Source organism: Anas platyrhynchos, chromosome 8, assembly GCF_047663525.1.
Source record: "Anas platyrhynchos isolate ZD024472 breed Pekin duck chromosome 8, IASCAAS_PekinDuck_T2T, whole genome shotgun sequence".
NCBI lineage: Eukaryota > Metazoa > Chordata > Aves > Anseriformes > Anatidae > Anas > Anas platyrhynchos.
The window spans coordinates 20,200,342-20,222,110 of NC_092594.1; the positions used below are offsets into that span (position 1 = coordinate 20,200,342).

The 21,769-nt window shown below is 41.5% G+C and overlaps 1 protein-coding gene across 7 annotated transcripts in view; it reads left to right on the forward strand.

The window, feature by feature from the left end:
• NPL (N-acetylneuraminate pyruvate lyase) overlaps positions 1-8,681 on the forward strand; it is a 32,517-nt gene extending 23,836 nt beyond the window's left edge. For 6 of the 7 annotated variants that reach the window (XM_038183009.2, XM_038183006.2, XM_038183008.2 and 3 more), the window contains 9 exons: positions 915-1,002; positions 1,769-1,826; positions 1,918-1,993; positions 3,510-3,602; positions 4,115-4,263; positions 4,420-4,466; positions 5,404-5,488; positions 6,316-6,355; positions 7,528-8,681. In XM_038183009.2, coding sequence (XP_038038937.1) covers positions 915-1,002; positions 1,769-1,826; positions 1,918-1,993; positions 3,510-3,602; positions 4,115-4,263; positions 4,420-4,466; positions 5,404-5,488; positions 6,316-6,355; positions 7,528-7,679 — 788 coding nt within the window. In that variant the 3' untranslated portion in view covers positions 7,680-8,681. The remainder of the gene's footprint in view (positions 1-914; positions 1,003-1,768; positions 1,827-1,917; positions 1,994-3,509; positions 3,603-4,114; positions 4,264-4,419; positions 4,467-5,403; positions 5,489-6,315; positions 6,356-7,527) is intronic. The other variant, XR_011811017.1, reaches the window with a different exon arrangement.
• The last annotated feature ends 13,088 nt before the right edge of the window (positions 8,682-21,769 follow it).

Below are 21,769 nucleotides of genomic sequence, written 5' to 3' on the forward strand. Positions count from 1 at the left end.
CAGTGGAAAGGGTGTAAGCAATACTTAAGAGATCTTTTGCCTGCACACCATTTCTGTGCGGGGTGAAATAAGCGTTGCCTTCATACAGTAACTGGATGAAGCAATGAATGGATAATGCTGTGCTGGCAGACAAGACTTAATTGAATGATACTTCCCGTTGACCAAGCAGGACATAATCATCTGACTTAAATAACATCCACTCAGCATTGCAGAGAATCCTATGGGCTCATCAAAGCCACGTGAGCTTCTCTAGGAGCCCTCCAATGCACTGGGTGATACTGGAGCGGTCACTGCTCTCATCCTTCTCTTCTGCCTCCATCTAAGAGGCTGCTGCCAGGGCTTAGGGGTGTCTGGATAGATAATACAGCATCTGCTAAACCACATTTGTTCACAGCCTTGTGCACTTTACTAAGCTGAAGCCAGCGCTGAGAATTCTGTTCGAAATTTCAGTTAAGAGTGGCAGAATGAAAAATGGAGTGTGCTAGTAACTTCAGCTGTTTGTTTAATCTGTTGTTTTGTGACTGAGCATACTGACATTTCCTTCTTTTCAAGAGGTGCTTTAGCCTCAGATACATGGTTTCACTCACCAAATGTCAGACCTTTTCCTGGGCATGGAGGAATGAAAGTCCCTCTACCTGGCTAGCTGCTTGTCCCTTCATGCATTTGTCTCATTGCTGGGGGAAGAAGGTTTAACAGTTTCAGCAGCTGAAATACCCAGGTTTTGGATGCTGGCATTTAGCGATGATAACACTGTAATCCCCTTGCAGATGCTGGTGCAGACCACTGTTATCTTAAAATGAGTTGGAGGAAATATAATTCTGCTTAATTTCATCAAAATTGTCAGTACTTGCCTTCAGGAAAAGCAATGCCTGTAGGCCAAGCCTCGGCAGCTGTGTTGTATTGTGTTGAAACAGTGAATGGCACCACAGGAGAAGGCCTGTCCCTTAGCATCCAGGAGAGAAAGCAGCTGGCAGAAGAATGGGTGCGCCAAGGAAAAGACAAGTGAGTAGCTGAGAGGAAATGGGAATTTTAAATTTCATGTTATTATATAGGATTGCCTAAGACATGTATAGCCAGGAAAAAAAAAACACATTTGATGATAGCTTTTTTTTTTTGAGTATTTTGTTGTTGGGCTTTATTCCCCAGCTCCTTTTTCAGAGAAGCTTGCTTTTTTGTCACTGTCAGTTAGCTGGTATCCATTCCTACTCCTTGGGGAGCTTGTAAGTGTGCTCCTCTTCGGTACACTGAAGGATGGAGGGAAAGAAAGGGCTATTTAAAGCCCTGTGAGCATTTCTTAACCTTTTAATATATTCATTAAATTATTTGGTATGGGGGAAGCTGTGGTGTAAAGTATGCAAAGTTAGTGGCAAAAGAAGGAATTCAACCTATATCTTCAGCCATGTGTGTAAGTGCAAGTCTCTTCTCTGTCTCCTGAACCTTTTGTAGTCTTCTATCACTTGCCTCTGCCTTCTCCTTAGTTGCTGTCAGAAGATGTGGAGAGAAGGGGGTGTTTTGGAGTAGGAGGGAGATAGTGAGCAGTAATAAACTGATGTGAAGGCTTACGGTCTGTATGGATCTAAAGGTTAAACACAGAAACAGGACTGATGGGCTGGAACCTGGAAAATGTTCTTGGCAGGATCAGACAGGCTGTCTTTTAATTCAGCCCAGTGAAGTTCTTGTTCTGTGGCTTCCTGGTCTGAACTGATTCATTTAGGCAGACTGGTATTCTTCACCATCACTAAAACCTTCTGAATTTGTTCTTGTGCAGACTAGATCATGTGATCATTCATGTGGGAGCACTAAGTCTACCAGAGTCCCAAGACCTGGTGCGTATTACGATTCCTTTTCACTATGTGTGTAATAAATAAAAAAAAAGCAGATGTACCTTCAGGTATTTTTCTGTTCTCTCTTTCATAGGCAAGACACGCAGCAGCCATAGGTGCTAGTGGTATTGCTGTAATAGCCCCCTTCTTCTTCAAACCCACAAACAAAGGTGAGTAGATGTGATTGCCAGACCTCCTGAGGCCCTATTCTATTGCCTTCAAGCCACTAGCAGTATTTTCTGGTAAAAGAGAGCTCAAGAACTCTGAGGACCACTGATGATAATACTGCTCCTAGTGGAGGAAGCGTGGCTTTCCTCTTGGAAATAGAAGAGTTTCCAGCTGCTTGCAAGATTTCCAAATTCCACATCTTGAAGGATATTCTGAACGGGTGGGTGTTTCAACAGTGCAATAATCCTTTATCATAGCTCTTGCATGTGCTCTCTTCCTTTGGAAACTATTCTGGTGGTAATGTTTGTACACCTGTGCCGTGTCTGGCATCAAGAGATAACAAAACCTAAAAGGAGAATGTTTTTTTCAAGGATGGTCTTCCAGAAGTCTCACAATAAAAAGTGTGATGGGTGCCATTTGGGATACATCTTGTTAGAATGTTGTGAAATGAGGAGTTGCTCATTGAAAGAGTAGTTAACTAACCTGTCTTCTGAACAGAGAGCACTGAGTTTGTGGTTGATCTGGGCTGCTCTAGAATGCAGTCAGTTCTGTGCTGACCCTTGGTGGACACTGACCAACTCAATAAGCTGTTGATACAGCAGCGTCCCTTGTTATTGAGGTGATGGTTGTGACTTTGTGGCATACCTCTGCCCCAGCAGGGTCATCCATCTCTTGATTCTGTGCACGTAAGGTTACCTCAAAACTTACAAATTGAGTAGTTTTGCTTTCAACATGATGACCATAATGTAAAAGAACCACATGATGTGAAGATTTGTAATAGAAATGTTAAATTTTGTGTGAACTAATTATGATTGGAATTGTTTATATGAAAGCACCAGAAGAAACAGGAGTAGATTGCCAGAATGGCAGGAATTGATAGCCAAGGACACAGTCACTGGCAATCAAACTGGTAAGCACAGAGGAACAGCACAAACATTAGCTGAAGGTCTTTGCTGTGATTGTAGTAGGATGACAGCAAGGTTTCAGCACATGGCTCTTTGACATTATTCTTCCTTCTGTGCCAATGCAAAGATTGTCTAAGATTTATGTATGATGCAGTGAAAAGATTCTCGGGAAGAATATAAACTGTAATGACTCTCTGATTCCTAAAATGGTGCAAAAAAAGTTGTTGAGGGACCTGTTTGCTATCACCAATTGAGCAGAACCCCAGTGAGGTGGATGTGAACTTCATCCCTTGTCCTCTGTGTTGTGCACAGGTGGGAGAGACCACTTGGTCCTGAGGTTGGATGTGTGAGGGTATGTATTTCTGTAAGAGAATGAGTGTGAGTTACTGAAATCAGTTTGGTTTGCAATAAATACCTTTGCCTTCCCTAGGGTCTTCCACTGACCTCTGTTGCAGTTGATTTTTGTGATGTGTGCAGGTTTTTATATTATTGGCTGTACAGGGTATGCAAACTGTGGATGGCCTATCCCCAGACCCTGTCTGCTGTGCATCTGAACTTTGTCACTGTGGCTGGTCTCCTTGTCTTACGGGGATACTTGGTTGTTTTCTTCCAGATGAACTGGTTGCTTTCTTACAGAAAGTTGCATCTGAAGCCCCTGGGGTTCCATTTTATTACTATCACATTCCTCCTCTGACGGGTGTAAAGAGTAAGTACTTCTTAGTCAGCTCTTCCTGAGCCCTAGACGTGTTTCGTGAGAAACCCTAGGGTTTCCTGAGAAACCCTAGTAGCTGGTGTGACTGGCCTACCAGCAGTACAGGGCTTCTGCTTAGAATCCTTCCCCAAAATACGTAGCAGAGGAATAAGGAATAGAATACAGATCATAAGTTGTTTGCCCTAGGCACCAGGTTATGAGGTGTTTCTGGGCGTATGAATTTATATTTATTCTTTGTTGCCAGTTCGTTGCTCAGTTTTCACTTATCCATGGTTTTTATTTCTAATCTGGCAAAAGGAATGTTTCAGAGAAAATGCCTTTGTTGTAACTTTGGGAAGTAATGACACTGAAGTTGTCTGATGGGTCAGTTTAGAACTATGTAGTTTACCAAGCTTAGGCCAAAAGTGATTAACTTGTAAATATTAAGTCTACCACTTGGGGAGGAAACAGGGAAATCTCCCAGAGCATGGATGTGTTTTTTCATGTGAGGTTGCTGTTGTGCACAGTTCGTGTTGAAGAGTTGCTGGATGGAATAAGAGAGCAGATCCCCACCTTCCAGGGTGTGAAGTTTAGCGACACAGACCTCTTGGACCTTGCACAGTGTATAAACAAGAATGGGAGCGAACAGTTTGCATTTCTCTATGGGGTGGATGAGGTAAGAGGGTCCCTTAAGGAAAAAAATAATCCTGGACATTCAGTGCCAGCTAGTTTTGCTATGCTTTCCCCCCCCCCCCCCCCCTTTTTTTTTTCCCCCTTTTTCTTTTGTTAAATGAAATAAAAATGTTCTCTTTCTCCCCACATGCCAAACTAGCAACTGTTGGGTGCACTGGCAGTAGGGGTAAACGGAGCAGTTGGAAGGTCAGTACGGCTTGGACTCCCGTCCCCCTCCCACACACACCTTAACTGGTGTATCTTCCACTGTCTGCACGGTGCTTCTGTGACCATCCTCCGTCACGGTGCTGGGGGATTCTCTAGGGTAAAGCTGCACAGTACAGAACAGACAGACAAGCTAGCTCCAGTGCTAATGATGTTTGACTATCATCTGGGACCTCAGAGTGGGTTAATTTAGATGGTTCTTGCTGCAGTCTGTGAGCTGACCACAGAATCATGGAATCATTCAGGTGGGAAAAGATCTCTCATCTTGTCCAACCTTTAACCTAGTACTCAAGTCCACCACTAAACCATGCTACTAAGTCTACCCTTAGGTTTCAGCATATTTCTTTATGCTCATGGCAACTTTTCAAAGTAGGAAATTGCTTTTATCTTCATTATATGGATAAGGAACCAAAACCCAGAAAGGTAAAAATGATTTACTTTAGTTCACATGAGAAGTCTGTGAGGAAATGGGCTCTGCAACAATGCTTGCTGAGTTTTTCTAGTTTGACTTCTGCCCCTTGTACTAGGCTGTGAGGTTGCTTAAATGAATTTCTGTATGCCACCTTAGCTTTTAGTAGATGATCCATTAAAAGAACAAATAACTGGGAAGTTTGTATTCTGAACTTAGTACAGTTAGCATGCTGAACTTCAGTATTGTCCAATTATTCCTTTTTATTTGTAAGTTTGAAAAATAATCCTGTTTGGAAAGAAATGGGGAGAGAAATCTGATCTCATAAACTCTTCCATCGGGCCTGCATACTTCTGATGCTTGACTTTTAACCATTCATAAACTGCAGGAAGGTAACAATGGCATTCTGATAATGTCAACAGGCAATACTTACGGCTACTTTGTTTCAGTGGTTCTAAGCTCCCCCTTTGCATTTACTGATTGGCTTGTTTGTTTGTTTGTCTTTGGCAGCACATACAACTATTTGGGTAGAAAAACCGAGCTGATGTTGCAAGCTTTTGCAAAGCCAGACCTTGCATTAGCACAAAAGTATCAGGTACAGTATTTTTGCTGTCCCCCCTAGGCTTCTTTCTACTTTAACTGTGCTGGGAGTGTTTTTTTCTATGTGGTTTTGTCACCCATACACTGAGATATCTTTATTAGAGTAAATTTCTTTTAGTTCCAACCCTCTGCTTATTATTCACTCTCCTTGCATTTTGACCAGTCTTTACTGACGTACTTCTAACCGAGACTTCTTTATTTATCCTTCAACACTTAGATCTCATCTATGCAGAGCAGGCAATGGCCTGGCCTTTTTCCTTGAACATGTCCACAGTGGCCAAGCCCCTTGGCTAGGAATATTCCGGTGATAGTTTACTTGAGGTAATGCAGAAAGCCTTCTGAAATCAGCTCAGCTCTGACCCCTCCTGGTCTTGGGCTGCTTGAAGGTTTTTGAGGAGTTCTGAGCAATCAGTATACAAACTATACTCAGCATTTTAATGTCCTTTTGGGACATTTGATGCATCCTTCTTTTGCCTTAAAACAGAAATGACTGCAAGATGAACATCTAAAGGACATCTGATCTATTCAGATTTAAAATCTTTAGAGCCTGATGTGAGACTTGCCAGTGTTCTCAGACTGCTTGCAGCAAGAGACAGCCTGAGCATTAGTAAAGAGACTGAGACTGATGGCTTTCTAATAGCCACCCCTACCTTCCCTGTTCCACTGGAGTAGAGTTAGTATTTCACACAGACTGGCTAGGTGGCCAAGGGCTTTTCTTAAAACTGTGCACCAATTGCATGTATGTAAATAACATAACAGCTCTAGGTGCTTTTACATCTTAAAATGTGAAGAGGTGAATAAGCTGCTGTTTGTCTATTCTAGTTTCTCATTGGGGAATTTCTCAACTTTGTCATCAAACTAGGTAAGTTATACACTACCCTTGTCCCTTCCTATATCTTAAAATGCAAACTCAATGCTCCAGAAGTTCTCCTGTTGCTGTACCCTCAGAATTTCCTTCCTGAAAGATTTCACAATGAGAAACTGTTGCTTATGCAGTTTCCTGAGTTGATAGCAGCTGGGAGCTCAAAGGGAGCTGACCAAGCATCCCTGAGAGAACCCACTCTCACTTCCTTCCTTCTGCTGCAAAAAGAGGTTCAAAGCTGTGACTCTCTGTGATTCTCTCTATGGTTTTCCTTTTTTCTTATCCTATTTCTATGTTTTGTTGTTGTTGTTGTTGTTGTTTGTTTGTTTTTCTTTTTCTGCCTCCAAAAGCCCATTTTAATATAATTTCTGGAGAGCCATTTTTCTGAGATTGTGATGCCCCAGTAGAATAACACAGCTCTGATGCTTGTCTCTTTCCTTCTTGCTGTAATTAAAGATTAATCCTGTTCCAGGCTGTATAAGGCCAAAGTATTCTGAAATGGAATGATTTTTAAAAACAAAACCAAGTGGTAATGTAAAAAGCAATTTAAAGCAACCAAGACAGAGTATTGGAAGGAGACTGGGATGTTTCATGATTTTCACGTAATGAATAGAATGGTCTGACGTGCTTTTGCTACACGTATTGTATATAAACCCTGATGAATCTGGCTGAGCTTTCAGATTAAAAGTCAGAGCAAGTGCTCAGAGATGCATAAGAAGACTTGAGATATGGACAGGTATGTCCCCTGAAGTTTCCCGTAGAGGTTTAAGCAGGTGCCTGGTGTCACTGCCACACGCCAGTAGGATGTTGCCACTCCCAAGGCTTTATTGTATGTGAGTACTCTGTAGGTTGCATCAGGGATGGCTGCAAATGTGGGGTTGCAAAAAGTAAAGTGAACATCTGAGAAAATTGCCTCTCTATCTGTAGAAGCGAAACAATAGTAGTATCAATATATTAAATAAATAAGTGTAATAAGTAGGCCTAATTTTTACTGTAATGTCTTTCCTGCCTGCAAACATGATCATCTCTTCTTGCACTGTTCTCACTTCCAAGAAGCGCTTAAAGCCTGGACGATGGCAGGTCACACTGCTCCTGCTTTTTGACACCTACACAGAGACTGGTTTGAGTGAAATGATCTGTAAGTGACCTGATTGTTGCTTTCATCTGCCCAGGTTTTGGTGTTGCACAGACGAAAGCTGTAATGACTTTTGTTTCTGGCATCCCCATGGGACCTCCCCGGCTTCCACTTGTTAATGCCTCTGAGGAGTTCATTGCCAAGGCCAAAGCCAAGCTGGATAGCATTGCGTGGCCCAATAGTGACTGACTTCATCCCCTGTTGGTCTGGAAGTAGAGGCTCCTTTTCTGGGATTCACCATCACTCGGCACATTCCCCAGGAGATGGTTTGGCCGTGATTTCTTTCAGGGAGTTGGCAGCGTGCCTGAGCCTCATCCGGGCACAGCTGGCACATGCGTAGTCACCTTCTTGTGTAACTCTGCTCTGCTGCAGTGGAGCTCTGCACTGCCCAGGACCAGCTGGTGTCTTAAAAAAAAAAAAAAAAAAAAAAAAAAAAGCTAGGTTTCTCCAGTGGAGGGATCCTGACTCCTTTTGTCTCAGAAGGAGGAAGGTCTGTCTGCACCTCCCTCCACTTAGACCATGTTTTGTCTTCCCTTGCTGAGTGTCTCCAGCACTAGTGTGTTTTTAAACACTACTCTGTTTTAAACACTGCTCTTTTAAACATCTGCTTGCTCAGGCTGGTGTTTCCTTGTTTGTCACAAAGTCACTGGGACACCAGTTGTGCCTCCTCTCATTGCCTTTGCACACCTTCACTTAACGCACAATTTAAAACAAGACTTTTCTAACAGCCTTTGGCTCTCTAATGAGTGGGTGCCACTGCAGCCTTTTCCTCGCAGCATACCAGTGGCCCTGCCCCCTTGGGTCCCTCGGCCCCACGCTGCTCCTGCTTCTCCCTCTGGCTGCCCAGCCGCAGCTGGGAGGCACGGGGTGATGCTATGGGGTGGCTGCCTGGTGCTTGCAGCTGGCAGTGGGTGGGATGCCTGGGGAGACCCTGCTCTGACTTGTGGTAGCTCAGTGTGGGCAACTGGGTGCTCAGAGGGTGCCTGGAGACACCCAGCTGGCTGCAAGCTTGCGGTGTGACAGCCAGAACATCCCTGCTTCTTGCCTGTGAGTGCAAAGTGCACTGATTTACTTTGTCAGGGGAAAGTAGCATGGAAAAACGCTCTTATTTTAAAACATCAGCTGTAAAGAACTATGGTCATGTGCTGAACCTGTGCTGAAATGCATTAAAAAAGATCTGTTGAATTGCCATCTGGTGTGTGTGGTGTTACAATACTGCTCTGTGCTTGGCTCTAGGAGTCATGACTGTGGCAGCAGAGAGCTTGGAATTCAGGTTGGCTTTGGGAAGGAGCTGACTCCTGGTGCGAGGTACTTGTACTGTCGGTTAGTTGTAAGAAATACCAGATTTGCACTGAGCATTGAATCCGTCACTGTACCCTTCCTCCTCCTTCATCTTCCCCACCAAAAACCCAGTAACAATTCTGGGAAACACAGTGATACTGAGTCAGGCTTAAGGTACTGAGGCTGAGGTTGCACGTTATTCCAGAGGAGGCTGTGTGCTCACTTAGCTTGTTGAACCATTCGTTTTTTTGTGTGTTGAGGACTAGTGACTGCTCACAGACACTTAACAGATGAATGGAGAGTGCTCCCTAAAACATTCCCTTTTATAATTTTTGTGATATGGGGCAATGGTTGTAAACCCAGTTTCATTGGTGTTACCGTTTTCCAGACAAACTGATAGTGCTGGAAGTCAAAACCCGTTATTTGGAACCTTTTAAGCAGAATCCCAGAAAAGTGTGTTTGGTGGTGAGGAAATGAGTGTTAGCTACCTGTGTGACAACACCAAAGGATGGATGCAATCTACTGATAATGCTGTTGTACAAAACTGTGGTTGAGGCTGGCTGGACTGTTGAAAATCTGTCTGTTTTGGGGTGTTTTTTTGTTTTGTTTTGTTTTGTTTTTTTCCCAGAAGAAATTGTATTTTAGTTAAAAGCTGTTCACATGCTCAGCAGAACAAAGAGCAGAAGTCAGAAGTGCATAAACAATCTATCCATGTGAAGCTGAGATGAAATGGAGTTGCTGACTATGGATGTAAAAGGGAAGAAAACTATTTAAAGTGAGGGGCAGTGGTTGCAGAAAAAACAGGTAGAAAATGTCTGGTTGGTCTGAATTTTGAATAAGCTTCTTATGCTCAAGCTTTGTAGCAGCCTCTCAGTCAAGCTAACAGGGTGTAAGGCTGCTACTCCAAAGCATGGCTCTAAGTTTCTGACAGCCTTGCTCGCTGTCATCATGAGGAGCAACAGCAGAGGACGCACAAGCTCGCTCCTGGTGTTTTCGTCTGGGGCTTTGGGGTTAAGGCCGAGGAAGGTGAAGCTGTGCAAACTTCGCTGCTGTGTTTCAGCAGTATCCCTCCCTGCACTGATTCATTTTCTTCACCGAGATTTCGGGAAACACTCACACTCCCTGGGAATGGACTGCAGGCATTTTCTTTAATAGGTATATTTTCTGGCCACAAGCTATATGTTCAAAACCTATGGGAACATTTGTGTCTATCTATGTAGATAGCTATAGATATATACAATGATACGTAATAATGCTTGTTAATATTTCTTTTGTGCTTATTAGCAAGTCAAATTTCGTATTTCTGTATTAATTACTGATTTTCAAGACACTTTAACTTGTATGTGCAGCAAGTCTCTTTATTTACAGGTTCGTGTGGAAGGCTTTAACTCTGTTGTCACAGGCAATTCCACAAAGAAGAACGATGTTTGATACTTAGTCACTTAGTTTGGGTGAATGAAATGAAGAGGGACAAAATTCCTGCTTTTGGTGTAAGCCTCTGTTTCTTCTTCCCAAAGGTTAATCTTTGATTGCAGTGCTGTGCATCCAGGTGCATTTCATTTCAGGAGTTCAGTTTGGCTCCCCTGTGCAGTGAAGAGAAGTGAACCTGCAGAGCTTCTGCTTGCAGTGCTGGAAGCCTGGAATATAGACGGTGAATGATGGAGGATGATCTGGTAAAAACAGCTGTGTTTTGCTCTGCCTAACTGGTGAATCTGGGGGAGAACTCACAGTTCCTGGAAAGTGCATTTCACAGGTGACTATGAAATGTTTAATACTGATACTGACACTGGAAATTGTTTTAAATGGCACGTTGTGATATATAATATTGTATATATTAAAAACAAACACACAGAAACAGCACCATCACGGACATTTCAAACCAGACATTGAAAATGTGATGATTTTTCTATACCACAGATGCCTTCTGCTGTAGCTCCTCATGTGTAGTAGGATCACTGGTTGTTATGATGTTTGACATAAAAGCTGAGGAGGAAGGTGCCTCTTATCTTTACAACAGTTTTAGAGTACAGTAACTAAAGCATGAAGCTATGTATTGAATGTTGGGAGGGGAAGGAAGAGTCCTTTTGCAGTGACCTGTTAAAAATGTATCTAAATTACATAGTTTGGGTAGTGGAAGCAGTGTCCGTGCCTCATTAGCCTGGGTGAAGCCCTTTGTTAATAGGAGCTGTGTTATTTCTGATGGACCAGTTAGTTTCATGGCAATGCCGTGTGCTGCACACCTAGATCCTAAGCAGTGATGGCATGCTCTGTATCTTGAATAGAGAGGAGGTGGTGTGATCTGTTAGCTTCAAAATGGGAAGAATTCAAACTGTGATCATAGACCATGGTTTTGTCACTTCCTAAGGGCATTAGTGCTTTCTTTTTTTTCGTTTGTTTGTTGGTTTGTGTGTTTGTATTCATATAGAATATTTTGAATTGTCTTGGATGTAAGATACGGAACAGTATTTGTTAGCTTTCCATGGGTGCTGAAGCAGTTGATTTTATAATTGCTGAAATTCGGTAGGTCAGGGCTACCTGTTGGGGTAGAAATGCTTTTATAGAATGCTGTATGGAACTTTCTTTTTTCCATACTAGACCTCAGAATCAGAAATAGAGGACTTAAATGATGAGCTGGGTTAGAACTGGACCTTGGAAAATGCCAATGCGTGTCAGAACCATGTTTTTCCAAAAGGAGATTTGAGAAGAATATAAATAGACTCAAATTGGGCCTGACCACAGCGAGTTTGGTAGTTTTAGTCACCTGCTATGTATCAAGGGTTAGAAATAATTTTGGTGACAGTGGCTACACACACTTATTTGCAGTGCTCCACAGTGCCACTTGTTAAAGCAGAATTCTTTACCAGAACCACTAACATTTAAAAGAGAGCAATTGAAGTCCTTGAGAGAAAAATAGGGTGTCTCCGCATTCCTTTCTGAAGTTTCTTCCTTCTCTCTTCATTTTGCTGCCCTTGACTTGGTTTGTAGACCATTTTATTCAGAGTGGTAACATCCCTAAATCTTGAAATGAGGGTGATGAGCCTTGGTTCTGAGATGTGAGTGACTTCTTCATGGATGTGCAAGGTTTACAACAATTGCTATGATCTAGCTAAGTGTTGATGTACCACTGTGATTCAAAACAGTGCTGAACTGCTTGCAGTGGTTGTTTGGGTGACTGTAGGTGCCTGTGTGCAAATAAATCTTAAATATACTTATATTTGCTTCTGTAGAAATGTGCTTTGAGGACATTTTATTTATCTTTTAATTACAACTAACTTTGTTTGCAGCAGAATCTCCTATAGGAAAAATGAGTTTGGCAGAATCTTCCTGAAGGCATTTGGAGGGTGTTAAATTTCAGTTGGACCCAGGTGGGTGTTACCCTTTTTTGGCTTTCTGCCTGTTCCACCAGAAAATTCACATGTGCTCCTCCTCCTAAATGAAAATCACGCATAACAGATTGTGCATAAATAATTGATGTTTTTGAATTTTTACACATTTGGAATAGTCAACAAAATCATCAGAGCTTACATTGTTTCTAGTGAAACAATTGCGTGTTGTGGCCAGAAATAATGCATGCTGCTGCTGCTAGATTTTGTTGTGGTTTCCATTTTTTCAGTTTTATAAACTTATATTTTTTATGAATAAATATGTTTGGGACATTTTTTTGTTTTACTTTTTTTTTTTTTTTTTTTGGTTGGTTCTTTTTTAAGGAGTACAAGAAAATGTCCTTACTGCAGTCTTCCATGAGTCTCACTTGCAAGATTTCTGGTATTCTCTTGATTCTAAAGAACAAAAAACATTTAAAATAATGTGATCTGTGTCAGAAAGTTCTAAATTTTCATATACAATTGTATTTTAATTTGTAGATCTGAAACTACTCTGAAGCTCAATTATTTGGAATTTTTAAAAATCATTTTTTCTTGAGAGAAGTCTTGAATTTTCTTATTTAAACATTATATTCGTTCATCTGAATTGAAGTTAAATTAGTTTGCTAGTTTCCTGCTGCAAAATTGTATTGAGTTACAAGTTAATGCAATGGAAATGCAATACCATTCTTGTAATAGAAAGCTGGGGAGGCAGGATTTGAACTGCTCATTGTGAGTCATTCTGTGAGCAGTGCCTGAGATTGCCTTTATTTCCATTTTCCTGTTTGTCTGGCCAGCCAGTCTTCACAGGTTGAGTAAATTAAATTTATATTGTTTCCCTTCCCTTCCCTTCCCTTCCCTTCCCTTCCCTTCCCTTCCCTTCCCTTCCCTTCCCTTCCCTTCCCTTCCCTTCCCTTCCCTTCCCTTCCCTTCCCTTCCCTTCCCTTCCCTTTTATTTTTTTGTAGGGCAACTGGAGCCTTATTTGCAGTGATGAATGTGGTCCAGAAGTACACAGTTTCTTCTCTCAGCTGAATGAGAAAGAAACTTCTTTTGAACTCATTGAGGCTCTGCTAATGTACATCAGGACTCTGAATGTCTTGGGATTTGTACTTGCTTCCTTGCCTGGCTGGAACTTGATGTATATATACAATGCAGAAGCGTCTAGAAATGAATCCGTCTTTGGTACAAGCCACTGTGTTTATTGTATTTAATCTTCTTTTCCAAAGGAAACATCTGTCTGTGTGTAAAGGCAAGAGTTGCATAAGTGACTTGGAGAATTGGATTGATTTGGCATGAAAATGAATGGGTAGAAATAATTATGTTAGGCAAAGAAGAAAGGAGATTTACACAGTAACAGACTTTCTTGTTTTCATGTTGTAGAAAGCTGCCAGTATAGAATTTCACTTCTTCATTCACAGATTCCTTTGGAGGAACAGTGTTGAGTGTTTCATCTCATGCTTCCTGGAGTAATGCAAGTATGAGAGCCTTTTCTGTGTTGACATTAACATACTTTGTGCTGTTGCAGAATATATTGTTGAATTTTTTGACAGAGGTTATGTAGTTTATCTGGCAGAAGATCCTTAACTTTTTCAGACCAACTATTTCAGTACACATTTCCTGTTTGTACAGGCTATTTTATCTATCGCTGTGGTGGGGACCAGCACTACCATCAATGATGTGCTCTATCTTATAGACTGCTGCAAATGAAACAGCTTTTTGTTTTGTAAATGCTGTTCTTTGGAATGCAAAAAAGGTTTTCTGAACACACAGAACTGCCTTGTGTTCCCATAGTCACAGAGCTGAATTTAGGACTCTAGCTCCCTGAAGACAAATGTGCATTGTCTTTAGCCATTCCATACAGTTACAAACCACACTGGCATTTCAGTAGGCTGCTTTTGGTCATCTGCATTCATGTGAGGTGTCACTGGGTCTCCATGCGAATTTGAAATATGTGAGCTGCCAAATGAGTATTAAAAACACAGAGCATATAGCCAGTGGAAAATAGGAAGAATTTTGTAGTCTATTATGGCTCCTGTCTTGCTATGCATGTTCTCTGAGCAAATCACGCGTAGGGATCTCACTAATTGCATTAGAATTATAAGCTTTTGAGACAGCTCTGAGAATTTCATTCTGTGTATAGCCCAGAGCACTGCTTTATAAATAGTGTGGCGCTTTAGTTTCAGACAGATGGCTAAGTAGCCAAAGCTTAGCTAGTCCAACAGGGGCGGTTTGCTTCTTAGAAGCAGTGTGGCTGCAAGGAAGAAAATAAGAGCTGATTTGGCAGGACTTAAGATGAGGGACATCTGATATTCTGCTCTTGTTGAAACAGACAAAAAGTGAAGCTGTTCACTGCTCACAATAACATAACAAACTGTGCCACGGTCTGGGCATAAAAAACTAATTTGGAGTAGTGGAAAGGAAGAGCTGGACACGTGTGTGTGTTTTCTGTGCAGTAAAACTCTCTTTGAAGGGTGAGGCTTTGTCCTTCAGAAATACAATAACTTTGGAGAGTTCTCTAAAAACTGTTCCATGCTACTTCTGATCAAACATGGGAAGTAAATTGAGGAAACAAAGGAGATGCATGAATTCTTGGATATCTCAGTTATTTTGCTTAGGTGGGAAAAATAAGGCAAGACAGTTGTTACTTTTCCCTCCATCCTTGTTCTGTGGCTGAACTGCTCCACCTTCCCTGCTGCTGAAACTTGGGATCTTCTATTGGTTAAACTGTTTCTCCTTTACTAGAGCCATGGAAGTTTTTTGCCAGTTGCAGAAGTCTGCACAGCTGTTACACTCACTGGTCTCCCTCGGGAAACCTACAGTGCCCCTTTCAGGTAGCAGTTGGAGTATAGCTGCTCTATCTGCTCTCCAGTTTCTGAATATGCAACCATAATTCAACTTTTTGTAACCTCTAAAAGTATCAGTTGATCAAAAACCTCCCCTAAATTGACCTGATTTTTTAGATCTAGTCTAGTAGATATTATTCTAGTACAATGTAGTGATTTTAAAAAATAATATTTGACTTTAAACTGATATTAGGCTACCGAAGCCATCATGGGACTTCATGCCTTGAAGGTTACTTTCCTGTGGGGAATGTAGAAACAAAACCTGCTAGATCCATGTTGCTCAGTACAGCCATTCCTGGGAGTTCATAATTTCAACCAGCAAGCTAAATGATCACTAACAATGCTGTGCCAGAGATAGAGACTTAAGAGCTCTCTCTCTTTCTAACAGATTTTTTTGCTACCAGAAAAACAATCTTGGAAAGTACGCAGCAAAAAAATACTTACTCTTAGTGATCAAAGCAGAAACATGCAGGTGGAGTTGGTATGGAGCTGAGAGAAGAACAAATATGGAAGTGCTAATGTAAGGCCGTCAGAAAGCAGATTGTGGAGACAAGTGGAAAGGGACGTGTTTGGGGCTGGACACAAACATGCTGCAAGATGGGGGCTTTAGCCATGTAGATTCTTTGCATGGCCAGCTCATGCTAGAAACCAGACTGGGTACTGGTGACCTGAGGGCTGTTCCCTCTGTGTGTTTCCATTCTACATTTTCCCTGAGGTAAGAATTGAGAAGAATGGAAAACAAATGCATGTACTCTTAGAAGAGTACAGTAAGTGTGGATGGATTGACTAGGAAACAGTATTTGCTTGGGGGGCTGAGGGGGTGATACTTTATGCTGATGGAATGACCCATGATGGTGATCAAAGTGCATGTTCAAAAAAACGCATGCTTTTTGTTGTCTTCTCATTCCAGACTTCAAACTCATATGACACCTGAAAGGTTCTGAACACCATTTTGTGAAATAGCTTTGAGCATCAAATTGCTCCAGTTGGGAGGAATTTAACATTTTTTGGCCAAAGCTATAAAACCACCACCTTTGGGTGCAGTGATTGAAGCAGAATGCACACTAAGAGGTACCACCGTTTGTCCACAAGGTTGTGTGTTAACAAAGGTGAGTCCAAGTGATTTCCCATGCAGGGTGGTCATTTACAAACTGCTTTAACATCTCTCTTGCTAGATTGTGTAGTAGCTTTTTGTAGTAGATTGTGTGGGTGGCAATGTCTTTTTCCAGCTGAAGAAATATTTGAATTCCCAAGTGGATTTTCTTTCCTTTAATAAATTTGAGCCTTTAAACTTAAGGCTTGTTTTGTTATTTTACCAGTGACTGATGCTAGCTTCCAGCTTCCTGTTTTCCAGCTGTGGCACTGTTGTGTATGACATAGATTCAGTCTAGTGCCTAAGGCATTAACAGAGCTACTATAAAACTAATAAAAAGGAGAGATTAACTGTTGTGTATTTTTTTTTGTATAATTACTACTTTCCACAGTTTGCTAACCTGAATTTTCAGTATTATGTGAAGTAATTAAATCTCCAGTTTCTGAATAAGCAAACATCAATCAATATCCTCCTAAAAAAAGAAACTGAAGTGGGGGTTAAGCAGTCTCCCCAGTTTCTTCAAGGAACTAGCTAGAATATGAGTTAAAAGAAGCAAGGTTTAAAGCAGTGATCTCAAATCTAAGCATGCTTTGCAAATATCACTAAATAAGCATTTCTTAACATTTCCAATAACTGAAATATCTATTTGATGACTTTTGTGGGAAAAAAAAAAAAAAGTGTAAAGAGACTACAATGCTTGTACATAGAGGGGAGACCAGAATAAAAACTGAAGGGATATGCATTCAAATTTAATGATCTGAAAATGGTTAGTGCTTTTTTACTTTGCTGATAAGAAATGCATTTCTTTAGGATTTTGAGATCATTAGGTATTAAAAAATGGATTTGATGGTGGCTAAGGAGTTCTTTGCTTGCTTGCTTTCCCATTTTATTGCTGAGGCAAGAAATGTAAATGGTCTAATTAGGCTGATGTTTTCCAAAGTATTTGATGCCTGAATCTGTAGAGCATGTAAACAGTAAGTCTGCATTTTTCCATGTTTTCTTAAGAGTTTTAAAGATTATATTTGTGCTGGTTTTCTTTGGCATGCAAATTTGAGAGAGAGAGGGCAAGAGAGCGCAAGAGAACATGAATTATGAAGCAGAGTTAATGCTTATGATCAAATGGCCAGAAAGTTAGGGACACCCATGAGACCCTTCGATCTGTAAACAGCCACTGCACTTGTTTGACTTTATTGTTGCCAAGGGTTTGATAAACCCCATTCTGATGCCTTTTGAGGTTTCTTTCAATGTGGGACATGCTGTCTGTACTGCCTCTAGTCAGCCACTCCCCAAACCTACCATCAGTGAATGCAAATGGCCAGATTGTGTCCATAGGAATTGTGCTGGGAGCAGGTTTTCAGATCACCTAACTTTGCTCTCAGTCTTCCAAGCCTGGGATGACGCAAGGTGCAAAATCTGTTTAGAAGTTATGGTGAGCAGTTGTGTGACTGGACTAGATATGTCATTGGCTGCTTTAACAGCTAGATTGTCAGTCCTTTTCTTGCATGGACCGCTAATTCAATCTGTGTTCTAGAATGGGTGGTGAAGAAGCAGGAAAAAGATTTTGTGAACACAAAAGACTGAGCATGGCTATGCTTACAAATGACTTGGAAAGCAATAGTCCAGCTGAAAGGTACCAGTTCTGTCTTCCTAGAGAGTGAGATTCTACGTGGACATAGCAATTTACGATCGTGTTTTTCATTTTGAGATGAGAAATAAATAAACAAGATAATCTATGATGAACACACAAGCATAGAGGCATGCCCTAAATATCTTCTGCCTTTACAGCTGTGTTCAGATGAAATTTTAGTGCTATCTCATTCTCTTATAGTTGCCTAACAGACAGAAAAACAGAGATGTTGTGATGGCTGAGGTGCAATATAGGGCGATTTTGGAGGCTGGCATTAGGGCTTCATGATTAAAATTATGTTTGACTAATTCTCCTTAGAGAGTTACCTCTCTGGTTTTCTTTGTTCTTTACTCGTTGCATCCGTAAAACGTGTTCTGTAAGCGCTGTGCTTCTCCACTCCTTTTTATTAGCCTGAGGGAGTCTGTGTGATCTAAACATTGTGCTATGTGTCCTTTGGTTTTCTGGGTTTGTGCAGCAGGAAAGATGTGCAATAATGTGACATATTATTCAATTTTCCAAAATTGCTATTTTAAAACTGATGACCAGGTTCTGAATTTGCCACATGTCCTTGAGGAGCTTGTTTAGTCAATATGGCATGGCTGGCAGGGTTCTGCAAATGATCCTCTCCCTTTGTTATTTTTTCTCTTTTCTTTTTTCTAAATTATTTTTTTTTCTCCTCATGCTGTTAGAATCATTGCTGCATTTATCTTTAACTTTGTTTCTGGGCAAGATGACCTGAAAACAAGCCACCAGAGACTCTGGGGAAGTTTGTAACAAATAAACTAATGAAAACATCCATTCTGACCTCCCCCAAAAGATCTGTCTCCAAAACAAATGACAGGAAACATACTGTGGTACAGCACATTCTGGACAAACCTCTCTCTCCTTGTTTTTGAAGAGCTTGGGAGAGAAAAATACCTCTTTGTAGTAGTATTTTTTAGCTTTTTGCTATCCATGAATTAATTGGAAACTAAATGTAGAACTGAAATGCTTTGAGTGCAGAGGTCATTTGAGAGCAGATGCCCATCTGCCAGTTGATTGAATCAGAAAATGCATTGATCCAGGATCCTAAACAACTGCTGTGCATGACCCATGGATGCTAGCCAGTCTTCTGTTCTCTGTCAACAGAATGTTTGATGACTCAACCATTTAACAGCACTGGACCAGATAATAATCTAGATGTTGTAATCTCCTTGCTTGCTTTTGGGTCTACCCCAATGTCTGCTGCCACAAGGAGAAGAGGGAAATTCTTAACACTGAGGGGCACAATGCCTTCCACAAGTCATCTGTCAGCTGCCCTTTCAGCACCCAGAACATCAAGTATTTACCACCTCTTTTGTGTGTGTGTTTGGAGAAAAAGTAGCCTGCAAGCCTGATTGTGGTGCCTGTGCAGTTACTCGAGGTGCCATGATGGCAATACCCTGATGTGCGCCGTCTCCTCTTGAAACCAGCTGTGTGCAACAATAGGGTTCACTCTGCCTGGGAAGCACCCTGAAGACATTTTTGTGAATAACCCTTGTATTAGCAAGGTTTCTTGCTGTAAGGACAGCCTCTTAAGAAGTGTCTCTTTTTTGAGCATGTGTAGTGGTTTCTGCTTAAACTGAAAACATGACACTAGGCAATTTCCATGAAAATCTACTTTAATTGGAACGTGAATAAGAGATACTACGTATTTTGCACCTCCCCTTAAGAGAGAGGGTGAGAGGCTTATTTTTAAGTCTCAGAAATATGGCTGGAGGAGAGAACTGCTAAGGATTTGTCATTTGGCTCTGGCAGTGTGCATTTTATGCCCATGACCAAATACCATCTGGATGTCTTTTGTTTTGTTTTGTTTTGTTTTTTAACTTCCCAGCCTGTAAAACAAAGGTGAAGAATTGCTTAAGTTTAGTTCACTGGTATGTTTGGCTGTGGCCTGTTCCTTTCAAGATCTTAAGGAGCCACGTAGTTTTAGTTTGCTTTGTTTCTGTATCTTTCTGTTTAGTTTGCTTTGTTTCTGTATCTTTCTGTTTTGGCAATAAGGATTATGTATTAGTGTTACCTAAGTATGTTAAATCTGAAGAGCAAATTTAATTTTATCTTTCATAACAGGTTCTCCCCTGGAAGTTGTGATATATCTAATGTAATTGTTTCTGCTCTAGGTTCAAGCTGAAAATGCCCCACAGCGTGGCTGCCTGCATCCCTGCTGTGCATGCTGCAATGGAGGCTCTCACTGTGGAGGTGACTAAAGATCTGGGGATCATTTAGCAGCTGGACCCACCAAACGAGCAAATGCGATCCATCAGCTCTCCAGGCCATCAGGCGCAGGCATCAGCCTCATGGCTGCTGACGCAAGGTTAGCTCGCCTCTGCTGGCTCATGCCGTCAGAGCTCAGGGGACAGGGAGCACTCACCACCTCTGCCCCCAGGGACACCAAGTGCCCAAACAGCAGCTTCAAGCTGTCAGCTCACTGCTCATAGAGGCTGCAGAAGCCCAGAGTTAGTATCACCAGGAGAATTGTGGCTGGTGTGGAAAGGAGCTTTGGGCTTTTGCTGCAAGGTCAATAGTCTGAGCATATGTAAAATTGTCATGTTCAGGGTCTGATGGAGACAAATCACTGCCTGTTTCCACAGGAAGGACAAACAGAAATAAAAGCTCTGTCATCGCCTGTTCCAAACCACAATGACTTTCATAGACAAGATAATCCAACTTTATTTTGGGCAAACCTCTTCATCGCTGTCTCTGGAAACAAAACAAACATTCAGCTGTGCTTGCACCCCTTTATTGCCCCTTATTCAAGTCTTCTTAGGCAGAGGAAAATGAACACACTTGTGAGCCATTACTAGTTTAGAATCAAAACAAAGGGCACCTTAGACATGCACTTCAGTATATTTTGTGAGGAACAAAGTAAATATCCCTATGATCATGTAAGCAGGTATAGGATTTGGATTTAGATTTTGAAGCCATCTGTTGTTAGTTTTGGTTGTAGGAAGTACAAGGCATTCTGAAGAAATCTCAGCATTGTCTAAAACCATTCTCTGCCAAACAAATTTCAAGTTACAGAACCTGGACTCAGTGGGGATTTTTCTTTGTTGTCTAATAAACTGTGCAAATAGGTCTTGCTGCAGTGGTTTTCTGTCTATGCCAGGCAGTACTTTGTTCCTTTACAGCCAGCCACTGTCTTAGTGCATGCTGTGTTGCACTTCATGGCCCAGCAGCTGAGGAGTTCTTTTGCTTATTCAGATGATGTGGGAACCTGGAATACCTTTTCCAAGACTGCTGTATGTGATGGTTCTCGTGTCTGCAGAACCTGATGTGAACTGTGCCCTTAATCTGAGGCAGTGTTTGTTTACATTCCTATTCCAAAATAGTCACGCTTCATTATTCCAAAAACATGTGAGAGTGCCTTTTTAATTAGAATTCATTGAAATTATAGCCTGTGGATTCCAGGCATCCAGAGCTTTGCTGGCTGACTTGTGTTTGCAGAAGTATACCAGTGCAAAAGGGATAAAAAGCCCCACAAAACTCCAGTGAGGTGTGGTTTCCTCCTCACCTCTCAGACTAGGACCTGAGAAGTGACCTGGAACAGGAGTGGAGGCACAGATTACTGGTAAGGGTTTCCTACAGTCAGGCTGTTTTTACTGTTGTGCAGGAACTCTTGTATAATCAAGATGAGCAAAGTGCTCCAGTTCACACTAAATGTGTACATAAATGTTTTTGTTTTGGCCCAGACTGGCTGGGCTCCCTTACCTCATGTATACCCGACCACAGGAAGAGCTACGCCGGCCGGGCGCAGCAGCAGGCAGGGACTGACTGCTTCTATGCACACACTTGGTACTGCAGGGCTTCAGGAGACCATGAGGTGTCTGTGGGAGCAGCTCTGTACAAAATTTCTGCTACCATGCCTGATGAAATTAACCCCACCGATAACCCAGCAGGCATTGGATTATTCAGAACCAATAATTGGTTGTTTTTACAGGGGCATGGGGGTACCAGTGTTTGAGTAAAGTTTAAAGTACATTTCCTGTATTTCTAATGAAGAGTTCTTAAAAACTATAAACCTCAAGCATTTTTTGTTTGTTTGTTTGTTTGTTTT